Raw genomic sequence first — 12,584 nt, forward strand, 5'->3', positions numbered from 1 at the left:
TTCTGGAAGTTCATTTCAATTTGAAGTGATTTCTCTTTTTTAAAAAATTCTCACTTTGAAATTAATCAAGTGATGTCTTCTATTTAATCTAGCAAAACTTTCATTTATAGGCAATTCTAGATGAGCTCTATTTTAGGCCTTAGCAGATATATTATGAATTAAGAATTTGTGGCCCTTCTGTTTCTTGTGGTTACTAACTTACTGTTTGATACATACTTAATGTACTTAACTAATTTATCTTACTCTTTGGTATAATCTTGGTGGAGGTTTTGAATCTTTTTGAAAATAAAGAGGAAATAAGCATTTTATCTTGTGTTTTACTAAAATTATAATTTATAATTATATAAATGAGATTCTTAAACTCTTTTCATGTCATGAGAAAATTTTAAGCTGCAACAGTCTTAAAGAATAAAATGTAGAACTCCACCCCGCCCCACCCCCAGAGAGATTCTGATTTATCTTTTCCTAATATCTGCAAGTCACACACATTGAATGAATGAAATCACAATTCATGATTTTTTTCTTATGGAGACTACTTGTTATAAAATTATAAGGAAAGAATTACCAACAGAGTTTATAAAATTATCTCAGAAAGATAATTTTTTACTTTAAAAAATATCTCTAGTAATATGTATATTCCATTTTAGGAATTTTATTAAAGAATAAAATTTTAAGAAGTTTATTTTTAAGAAGTTTTTTTAAGTTAAGAAGTTATTTTTAAGTTTTATTTTTAAGAAACTTTATTAGCTTCAGTATTTGTAGGTGTTAAATTAGCATGTCAGTTCTTTGCTATACATGCTAAACTAAAATGCAAATTCTTCCATATCTAAAACTCAGTCATTGTGGTTACTTGATTGTTTCAGCTCATTTGTTCTTTCCTGATGTGAATATTGAATTCTGCTGGATAATCATAGATGTATTTGAAAACTTTTAAATCTCCAACTTGGATAATCATAGTTTTACTACTTTTTATATATCTAAATTGTTCCTTCAATCTTTATCTGCCATTGAAGAGGGCATAGAAAGAAAATTAGGGTCGTTAGTGTGCTGTTTACAGGGAAAAAAGAAAAACGAAATTTTCAAATGGGGTTTTTAGAAAATGTATTTATTTTTTAATTGAAGGATAATCACTTTACAGAATTCTGTTGTTTTCTGTCAAACATCAACAAGAATCAGCCGTAGGTACACCCATGTCCCCTCCCTCCCAAACCCTCCTCCCATCTCCCTCCCCATCCCACTTTTCTAGATTGTCACAGAGTCCCTTTCTGAGTTCCCTGAGTCATATAACAAATTCCCATTGGCTATCTATTTTACATAAGGAATTGTAAGTTTCCATGTTACTCTTTCCATCCCTCTCACCCTCTCCCTACTTCCCCTCCCCCCATGTCCGTAAGTCTGTTCTCTATATCTGTTTCTCCATTGCTGCCCTGCAAATAAATTCATCAGTACCATTGTAGGCTCAGAATCTTTGTAGATTCCATGTATATGCGAATAGTATATGATATTTATATTTCTCTTTCTGACTTGCTTCACTCTGGAGAATAGGCTCTAGGTTTGTCAACCTCGTTAGAACTGACTCAAATGTGTTTCTCTTTATGGCTGAGTAATAGTCCATTGTATATATTGTTCTAGTTCTATGAAAAATGCCATTGGTAATTTGAAAGTGATCACACTGAATCTGTAGATTGCATTTGGTAATATAGTCATTTTCACACTATTAATTCTTCCTACCCAGGAATATGGAATATCTCTCCACCTCTTTATGTCGTCTTTCTTTTCTTTCCTCGGTGTCTTAGAATTTTCCATATACAGGTCTTTTGTCTCCTTAGGTAGGTTTATTACTAGATATTTTATTCTTTTTGTTGCAGTGGTGAATGGGATTGGCTCCTTAATTTCACTTTCTGATTTTTCATTGTTAGTATATAGGAATTCAAGTGATTTCTGTGTATTGACCTTGTATCATACAACTTTGTTAAATTCATTGTTTAGCTCTAGTAATTTTCTTTTACTAGAAAATAGATAGTTTCTTTTGGGTTTTCTATGTGTGGAATCATTTCATTTGCAAAAGAGAGAGTTTTACTTCTTCTTTTCAGATCTGGATTCTTTTTCTTTCTTTTTCTTCACTGATTGCCATAGCTAGGACTTCCAAAACCATGCTGAATAATTGTGGTGAGAATGGACAACTTTGTCTTGTTCCTGATCTTAGAGGGACTGCTTTTCATTTTTCCTCATTGAGAATAATGTTTGCTGTGGGTTTATTCTATACGGCCTTTACTATGTTGACCGAGGTTCCTCCTGTGTCTATTTTTTGAAACGTTTTTGTCATAAACAGGTGCTGAATTGTGCCAAAGGCTTTTTCTGCCTCTATTGAGATGATCATATGGTTCTTATTTTTCAATTTGTTAAGATGGTGCATCACATTGAAATTGGTTTGTGTATATTGAAGAATCCTTGCATCCCTGGCATAAACCGAATTGATCATGGTATATGAGCTATTGAATGTGTTGCTGAATTGTGTTTGCTAGAGTTTTGTTGAGGATTTTTACATCTGTGTTTGTCAGTGATATTGGCCTGTAATTTTCTTTCTTGTGTTGTCTCTGCCTGGTTTTGGTATCAAGGTGATTGTGGCCTCATAGAATGAGTTTGGAAGTGTTCCTTCCTCTGCAATTTTTTGGAAGAGTTTCAGAAAAATAGGCATTAGCTCTTCTCTAAATGTTTGATAAAATTCCCCTGTGAAGCCATCTGGCCCTGGGCTTTTGTTTTTGGGAGATTTTGGAGAACACTTTCTATTTCAGTGTTTGTAATTGGCTTGTTTGTAATTTTTATTTCTCCCTGATTCAGTTTTGGGAGGTTGAACTTTTCTAAGAATCCGTCCATCTCCTCTCGGTTGTCCCTTTTATTAGCATGTTGTTGCTCATAACATTTTCTTATGATCCTTTTCATCTCTGTGTTGTCTGTTGTAACTTCTCCTTTTTCATTTCTAATCTTGTCAATTTGATTTTTCTCCCTTCTGTTCTTGATGAGTCTGGCTAGTGGTTTGTCCATTTTGCTTATCTTCTCAAAGAACCAGTGTTCAGTCTGATTAATCTTTGCTATTGTTTCCTTCATTTTCTTTTTGATTTATTTCTGCGCTGATCTGTATGATTTCTTTCCTTCTGCTGACTGTGGGGGGTTTTGGTTCTTTTTCTAGCTGCTTTAAATGTAGAGTGTTGCCTGTTCAAAGTTTTTCTTGTCCTGGAGGTAGGATTGTGCTGCTATCAACTTCTCTCTTAGAAGTGCTTTTATTGAATCCCATAGGTTTTGGGTGGTCGTGTTTTTGTTGTCATTTGTTTCTAGGAATCTTTTGATTTCCCTTCTTATTTCTTCAATAACCTTTTCGTTATTTAGTAATGAATTGTTTAATCTCCCTGAGTTTGTGCTTTTTTACATTTTTCTCCTGTAGTTGATATCTAGTCTCATAGTGTTGTGGTCAGAGAAGATACGTGACATATTTTCAATTTTTTAAATTTACTGAGGCTTGATTTGTGGCCCAAGATGTGGTCTATCCTAGAGAATGTTCCATGTGCAGTTGAGAACAAAGTGTATTCTTCTGCATTTGGATGGAAAGTCCTGAAGATATCAATTAGATCCATTGGGTCTAATGTTTCATTGAAGTTTTGTATTTCCTTATTGATTCTCTGTTTTGATGATCTGTCCACTGGTGTAAGTGGGGTGTTAAAGTCCCCCACTATGGCTGTGTTGCTGTTGAATTCCCCTCTTATGCCTGTTAGTGTTTGCCTTGTGTATTGAGGTGCATCTATGTTGGGGGCATAAATACTTGCAATTGTTATATCTTCTTCTTGGATTGATCCTTTGATCATTATGTAGTGTCCTTTGTCTGTTATAATATTCTTTATTTTAAAGTCTATTTTGTGTGAAATAAGGGTTGCCACACTGGCTATCTTTTGGTTACCATTCAAATGGAATACCTTTTTCCATCCATTTACTTTCAGTCTGTATGTGTCTCTAGGTCTTAAGCGGGTCTCTTGTGGGCAGTATATATTTGGCTCTTGTTTTTGTATTCATTCAGTTATTCTGTATCTTTTGGTTGATGAATTGAATCCATTTATATTAAAGTAATAATCAATATATATGTTCCTGTTGACATTTTCTTAATTGTTTTGGGTTTGTTTTTGTAGGTCTTTCCTTTCTCTTGTGTTTACTGGCTGCAAATCCCTTTAGTATTTGTTGTAAGACTGGTTTGATGGTGCTAAATTCTCTTAACTTTTGCTTTGTCTGTAAAGCTTTTGATTTCGCCATCAATTTTGAATCAGATCTTTTCAAATAGGGTTTTCTATTTCTTTCTTATGTCATAGTAGTACTTTAAAATGCCTCATAATTCCATCCTCACATAAGCATTTCTCTTCTACAAATTAAAACTTGTCTTTTAAGATCAATTTTAAAACAGAGTCTTCTTGTAGCATCTTGAATTGGTGTTTAACAATTAAACCTTTTCATTACACAAAATGCTTATTATGGTAATATGACAGAAATGAGTATTTTCATATATTTATAAAAGTATAGTTTTATATCCTTGAAACATGTTGAAATATATAATTGACAATTTTAATCTCATAGTTTTCTTCCCCTGGTATTGTTTTATTTTCAAAAGTTCAGATTTCTGCCTAGGGTTGCATTAATTATACCAGGTTAGTATTTTTTACAAATAATTATCTTTACAGTATGTTTTTCCTGAATAAGTTTATCTATTTCTAATTCAAATGTATTTACCCAAATCCTTTCTTCTGAGTCCCTTGCACGCCTCAAAATAATTTATTACACCCCAAACTGAAGGCATTGTCCCTGATGCTTCCCTCATCCCTGACTCTTTGTAAGCTATCCCTTCATCTGTCTTCCCCATCCTAGTAGACAGAATCACTGAAATGCCACAGCAGGAAAAATCCTGGACTCCAAACTTCCTTGAAATTACCGCTTCCAGTCACTCAAGAAATTCAGTATTTTCTGCCTGCTTCTCATTTTTCATATCTTATCACCATAACTCACTGTCTCACCTATAATCTTGAAATATTCTTTTCTAGTTTTGCTACCCTGATGTTCTTTTTTATGTTGCTGCCAGAGTAATCTTTCTAAAATATACTTGTCAATCTTTTCATTCCTCCTGGCTCTGCAGTTTGTTTTAGAATGACTGTTACCATTTTTATTTGGCTATTTTTAAAACCAAATTAGCTTTTTAATTACAGTTTAATGGACACTTTGGGTGATATACAGTATCTAGTGTGCTTACTGTCCACTCTGGAGCATTGCTTATAGGTTTTTGTTTTTGTTCTTTTCTTTTTAATGCTCTCCTGTAATACACTGTCATACTTGCTACTTCCTTCAATCTAAGTCTGAATTTGGCTATGAGGGGTTCATGGTTTGTGCCACAGTCAGCTCCCAGTCTTGTTTTTGCTGACTGTATAGAACTCCTCCATCTTTAGCTGCAAAGAATATAATCAACCTGATTTCGGTATTGACCATCTGGTGATGTCCATGTGCAGAGTCTTCTCTTGTGTTGTTGGAAGAGGGTGTTTGCTATGACCAGTGCAATCACTTGGCAAAACTCTATTAGCCTTTGCCCTGCATTCTGTACTCCAAGGCCAAATATCCAAATAGGGAAAGGAGTACATCAAGGCTATATATTGTCACCCTGCTTATTTAACTTATATTCAGAGTACATCATGAGAAACTCTGGGCTGGATGAAGCACAAGCTGGAATCAAGATTGCTGGGAGAAATATCAATAACCTCAGATATGCAAATGACACCACCTTTATGGCAGCAAGTGAAGAACTAAAGAGCCTCTTGATGAAAGTGAAAGAGGAGAGTGAAAAAGTTGGCTTAAAACTCAGCATTCAGAAAACTAAGATCATGGCATCCAGGCCCATCACTTCATGGCAAATAGATGGGGAAACAGTGGAAACAATGACAGACTATATTTTCTTGGGCTCCAAAATCACTGCAGATGGTGACTGCAGTCATGAAATTAAAAGACACTTGCTCCTTGAAAGAAAAGGTATGACCAATCTAGACAGCATATTAAAAAGCAGAGACATTATTTTGCCAACAAAAGTCCATCTAGTCAAAGCTATGATTTTTCCAGTAGTCATGTATGGATGTGAGAGTTGGACTATAAAGACAGCTGAGCACCAGAGAATTGATGCTTTTGAACTGTGGTGTTGGAGAAGACTCTTGAGAGGCCCTTGGACTGCAAAGAGATCCAACCAGTCCATCCTAAAGGAAGTCAGTCCTGAATATTCATTGGAAGGACTGATGCTGAAGCTGAAACTTTGGCCATCTAATGCAAAGAACTGACTCATTAGAAAAGACCCTGATGCTGGGAAAGATTGAAGGCAGGAGGAGAAGGGGGTGACAGAGGATGAGATGGTTGGATGGCATCACCGAGTCAATGGACATGAGTTTGAGTAAACTCTGGGAGTTGGCGATGGACAGGGAGGCCTGGCGTGCTGCAGTCCATGGGGTCGCAAAGAGTCGGACACAACTGAACAACTGAACTAAACTGAACTTTCTACTTCCTAGTGCAGTGCAGTCTTTTCCCTGTCACTTGAATAAAAGCATGGCACCAAGTAAAATAAATTGGTGATGATCCCTGTCACTTGAAGGAAGAAGATGACACTTGCTTTTCCCTGTTTGAACCTGGTCCTCCAGTTTTGTCTCTCTATACAGTTCCCAGTAACTGTGATCTAGTTTTCCACATGACTTGTGAATACTGTTTCACACCTCATCTGTTGGTTCGGGCCTCCCTTCCTAGAACCCCCCTCACACCCCGGCTCTGCACTCTCTGTCTTCTGAGACACAGCCCTTTGTCACAGCGTTCCTTGAGCTTCCCAGGTACACCTGCCTCTGCTCTCCTTTGTGCGCGTCCTGTGCTCTGTCCACTTCAGCTGCAGAGAGGTCGAAGGATACTCTTCTGCTCTCGTTTGTTTCCACCTGTCTCTGCCTTGCCTAGACGCAGAGCAGAGTCGCTCTTCTCTTTAACAGTTCTAATTTCTCCCAGGACACCCTAGAGGATGTGCTAGACACCGTGATTGTCGTCTCACTGACGGGGTGAAGGACCAATGAATGAATATGTTTTCTGAAGTTGGGTTTTGGTTTTATTTTGTCTTGTTTCTATAGGAAGGAACCACAAAGCCAGAACTTGTTGAAAAAGAAAGTGATGCTGATATTATTGAAAGGGCTCCCCAAGAGCAAGCAAATCATGACCATTTGACTTCTGTTGATAGAGCACACAAAAATAATAGAAGTGGTAAGTTAGTGAATGCCTGTGAATTTTGTCTATACTTAAAAGTAAATGTAAAAACATATAAATGGTATAGATCCAAATACAATATCCATTTCATTTGAAATACATTTCTTTTGCTCTCTTTCTTCAGAAGTGTCCCACTTACTACCAACTTTTTCTTCCTGAAAATGCTTCAACCCTCTGAAATTCTTTTCCACTACTTTATTTTATTGAAATATTTGTGGATAGGGAGAGACTTACATATGTCTTTAAAATTCATAGTAGTGAATGTTCTCATTAATGCATCTGTGACTGCATTTTACAGACATGATGTCAGCCATAGGATTGGGAGAAGAGAAAGATACAGAATCACCTAGGATTTCTGAGGTACTGTCTTCTATTATTATTTTGAAATGTAAGCCCTGAGTAATGTAAGTACATGAAAGTGGGAGATGCTGTGACTCTCTCACCTTTGCATTTCCCCATCAAAACTCTTCTCTTACTTTTAACCTATATTGAATAAAATAATTCTGTGCCAAATACTACCACCTAGTACACTGTTGTTCATTTGCAAGATTCACCTAGTGAAGTAGGTGAAGTGTAGTACAGAAACCAAGGCTTAGAGCTCATAAGGAATCCGCTTGAGTTCTGAAGTTACATTTATCTGAAAACTGAAACATTATTTCAGGTCAGCCCATGGCCAAATGTTTCTTTGTTTCATGTGTGTGTGTATCACCTCTTTTTTAGATTCTTTTTCCCATATGGGCCATTGCAGAATATTGAGTAGCATTCCCTGTGCCATACAGCTGGTCCTCATTAGTTATCTATTTCATACACAATAGTGTGTAGTGTGTATGTGTCAGTCCCAATCTCCCAACCAAATGTATGTTTCTTTGGTACATGTGCACGTGTAAAACTGCTAGAGAGGGTCAGAGAGAAACAGGTTGAATTGTGGTTTTTATCACTTGGACCTTGAAAGATAGTGCTTGAAACTTAAAAGTGTTACTGTGTTTGGATTGTCAGGTTAATCTGGAAGAAACATTTCAAGAGAGGCAAAAGCATGGGGAATAGCAATAAATATGTGGGGTTGTAATAACAGCAGTTTGCTTTAGCAATGTTTTAATAAGTACAAACCATTTTGGATTGTTTAAGTAGCAGGGGGACTTCCCTGGTGCCTCAGAAGGTCAAGTATCTGCCTACGGTTTAGATCAAGGTTCGATCCCTGGGTCAGGAAAATCCCCTGGAGAAGGAAATGGCAACCCACTCCAGTACTCTTGCCTGGAAAATCCCATGGATGGAGGAGCTAGGCAGGCTACAGTCCGTGGTGTCGCAAGGAGTCGGACACGAGTGAGCAACTAAACTTAAGTAGCAGGGCAGAGTACCTTTATGGCAGCCGTACTTGAGGTAACATAAAGTAATGATGCCCTGTTTGAAGGTGGCAGCTATGGAAGGAGATAGGAAGGGCCTGATGTCTTCGTTGCTGGCAGCCACTACCTGGTGATCCAGCAGTGTATGAAGTCAGCATCCAGGTTCTGTCATTTGGCAGCTGTGAGATCTTGGCAAAACCTGTCTTAACTGGGTTAAATGTAGGCAGTTTTTAAAAGTAGGGTATTTTCTTAAAAAGACATTAGGAAATCTTCATGGAACTCAATATTCATTTTAACAGAGTATCTCTGAGACCATTCCACAGAACTCTGTGTGTCATTTACCTGAAGATCAAAGAGGAAAAAATACATTAAATGGACAAGTAGAAGGTGAGAACTGTATTTTATAGAAAGGTTATTTGACAGAACATTGATTTAAAATGGGAATATTCTAACAGGCAAAAACAAACAAACAAACAAAACATCTGTCAGATCCGTAGTGAGGAAAAAGACAAGAGGAGGAGGGAAATTGTGTATCTTATCAGGTGTCAGCCACAGATTAAATTGAGAATCCAGTTTAAGGAGCTAAATTATTAGTTCCTGGACTTCTTGGAGGTCCAAATGTTAAGACTGTCCAGTGCAGGGGTGGAGGTTTGATCCCTGGTCAGGGAACTAAGATTCCACGTGATGCTGGACAAGAGAAAAAATTATTAGTTCTGTCTCAAGATATTCTACAACCAAAAGAAGGCCGAGAAATAAGAGGAAAGAGGAAATGAACGATGAGCGAGGCAGAGAGTACAGGGAGGAAATGAAGAAAGGAAGCACAGGTCTGTGGGGGAAGGGGGCAATAAGTAATGAAAGTCTCTAGATAAAGGGAGAGTATTTGACATGGACGATGAATTTGAAGTGAGCTTCCAGCACCAAAACTTGTCAGAGAAGAACAGCAAAGTTCTCCCCTCTTCTTGTTTACTCGTTGTTAGGAAGATGTTCAGAACTGTGGTCCCTGGGTGTGCAGAGCACTCTGTCATCCTCTGGGGGAGCGTGGGCACAGGTGCTCAGCTGTAAATGTGTGCAAATTGGTGTCATATGAAGTGTTGCTGCTTTCCAGCATGGTGTCACATGGGACAAAACAAGAGAGCTGGAAAGAAGGAGAGAGTGGGGGCACAACAGGGCGCTCAAGGAACCTACAGCCTGATAGAGAGTCCACTGGAAAGTTTCCAACTTGTAATGCAGTTTCAGTTTGGGAGGGGGGGAAGTGTTAGAGTGAGGAAGTTGAGGCTAAGATTTCAGGAGAATAAATTAAGTTGAAGTAATGTAGAAGCAGACTCCGTATAGACCAAATAGTTTCTCAAATTTTCATTAGTCGCCTGGGGACCTTGTGGGAAGTGCACATGCTGAGCACGAGGTCTGAGATTCTGCGTTTCTAACAAGCTCTCCGAGTAGCAAGGGTGTAGCCTTGCATTTAGAGAAATCTGGAAGAAGAGCATTGGCTAGTGCAGGACATAACAGGATCAAGGGAAAGCATTATGTTGTTTTTCTTTCTGAGCATGTTTATAGCCAGAGGGAAGCAAAGAGTCGAAGTAGCAATTATAGGTGTAAGATACCATTGCTGAGCAAAGAAGGAAAAGAAATGCTGGGGATGATCCATAGAAAGAATGTAAAGGGGGAAGAATTCAGACCACGGATCCAGAGATTACCCTTTATAGAGGGAAGACTCTAGTGAAAGGACAAAGGGAGGAAAGTAAGGCTTTAGGGAGGTGAGTCTGGAGTCGATGAGGACACTTGAGAGAACTCCATCTGGATGGCTTCAGTGTATTTACCCTGAAAAGAGATAAGATCATTGTTGTTCCCGATAATACGGGAGGCAGGAGGGGGTGCTAGAAGTAGGGACAATCCCAGCTACTCCAAGTAACTATAGACATCAAAGACATATGTTGTACTGGTATTTGTTATTCAAATTAGATTAATTTGAATATGGAGGGATTGACTTTATTTTTAAGATAACTGAGTTTCTGACAGTGGTTTCACAGAAATCCTTTGAAGCATTAGCATGATGTACCCAACCAAACTAAGTTTTGAAACAAAACAGATCGATAGGGTTCATTCCCTAAATGCTAGAATTGTTATTTTCAATAAATACTACACTGATTTTAAAACATGCAAGATTTTTAACATCTAATAATTCTGTGGCAATTAAATTTATTATTTCCTTTTTGATCATTGTATTTCAATGTTGAGAATTTATTGTACATTATTTTGTAAGTGTGTCTTACATGCCTTCTTGCGTGAATGGATCGAGAAATTTTAAGATGACTAAACTAGAGGAGCCAAGACGTGCAGGCATACCAGTAGCCCACATGGGTATGGGAAAAAAATGAATATTTTTATGAACCATTTTTCTACAAGTGTATATTCGAGCTAATCAGTTCATTACTCTTTCTCTGATGAGAAATGAATTATACATTCAGCTGAACTGTCATCCCAACTGTGCACTTCTTAAATGACTGGACAGGTTGAAGAACATGTTAAATACTTGCAGTATAATGGTGGAAATGTTACTGCTATATTGCATTCAAGATATACTGGTGCATTTTACCATCAGCTTGCACGTTTATCTTCTTGGGGTCATGATTTGCTCCTCTGATTAAGATTAATTTTCTCCTCATCAGTCAGCACATTCACATTGGTCTATGTACTCTTTAATATTTTCTGAAGTCATTGAAAACATGATGTTACTTTTGGAATCTTACTGCATGTTTTGGTAAACCTGTATTCCTGTTTTTTCTTCACTATCTATAATGGATTCCTATGTCTGTCTTGCCTGTGTCCTAACATCCCCCTAAAAACAAGACACTGAAACAGAATGTATTCAATGTCAAGGCTGAGCACGAGGATTCTGCTCGGTACTAACTCTGCCTGGATGTACAGCTGGCTTTCATGTTTACATGTAATTAACTCTGTGTCCCTTTTGCCTTTTAGCTTCTCCTGAGAAATGTCCTAATGTGAAGGTACAAACACGTATACTTTTATCTTGAATTATGAACTGTGGATTGTATCATATGTACATTATTTATTAATCAACTTGTTTCCAAACCAATTCAGCCTGCAGTCAGAGTGAAAGATTCTGTTCCTAATAAAACAGTCGGAATGAAGAAACCACAAACATCTAATTCAGGTAAATTTTGCAATACACACTTAACTCTGGCTGCTGCATTGCTGGCAGATGCTTTACCATCGAGCCATCAGGGAAGTCCCTTCTGGAAGGAGGGACACTGAAATATTTGAAATGCTAGCTCTTCGTACTCCTGACTTCTTTTTGCAAATTTAGTTGAAGAACTGGACATACATAAGGCAAATGTTATTGTTGGTATCCATGTTTTGAAAAAAAAGATATTTACAAGCATATGAACAAGAAATGTTTAAAATGTAAGCTTGAACTCAAGATGTTTCTGTATATGTTTCAATACCCTTAAGTTCTCAGTTTGGAATCTCCGTATTCTCAGGAATTCTCAGAGATTAATTATTAGACCCTAAGATTTTTCAGCAGATTTGGAAAACTCGGCAATGGCCATAGGACTGGAAAAGGTCAGTTTTCATTCCAATCCCAAAGAAAGGCAATGCCAAAGAATGTTCAAACTACCACACAATTGCACTCATCTCATACGCTAGTAAAGTAATGCTCAAAATTCTCCGAGCCAGGCTTCAGCAGTATGTGAACCGTGAACTTCCAGATGTTCAAGCTGGGTTTAGAAAAGGCAGAGGAACCAGAGATCAAATTGCCAATATCCGCTGGATCATCGAAAAAGCAAGAGAGTTCCAGAAAAACATCTATTTCTGCTTTATTGACTATGCCAAAGCCTTTGACTGTGTGGATCACAATAAACTGTGGAAAATTCTGAAAGAGATGGGAATACCAGACCACCTGACCTACCTCTTGAAAAA

At 37.5% G+C, this 12,584-nt stretch overlaps 1 protein-coding gene across 1 annotated transcript in view; it reads left to right on the forward strand.

The window, feature by feature from the left end:
- LOC129626158 (ankyrin repeat domain-containing protein 26-like) overlaps positions 1-12,584 on the forward strand; it is an 87,699-nt gene that overhangs the window by 25,831 nt on the left and 49,284 nt on the right. Inside the window, exons 10-14 of the mRNA XM_055545365.1 lie at positions 7,173-7,302; positions 7,604-7,665; positions 8,945-9,032; positions 11,622-11,650; positions 11,745-11,817. Coding sequence (XP_055401340.1) covers positions 7,173-7,302; positions 7,604-7,665; positions 8,945-9,032; positions 11,622-11,650; positions 11,745-11,817 — 382 coding nt within the window. The remainder of the gene's footprint in view (positions 1-7,172; positions 7,303-7,603; positions 7,666-8,944; positions 9,033-11,621; positions 11,651-11,744; positions 11,818-12,584) is intronic.

The sequence above is a fragment of the Bubalus kerabau genome, chromosome 13 (assembly GCF_029407905.1).
Source record: "Bubalus kerabau isolate K-KA32 ecotype Philippines breed swamp buffalo chromosome 13, PCC_UOA_SB_1v2, whole genome shotgun sequence".
Classification (NCBI taxonomy): Eukaryota; Metazoa; Chordata; class Mammalia; order Artiodactyla; family Bovidae; genus Bubalus; species Bubalus kerabau.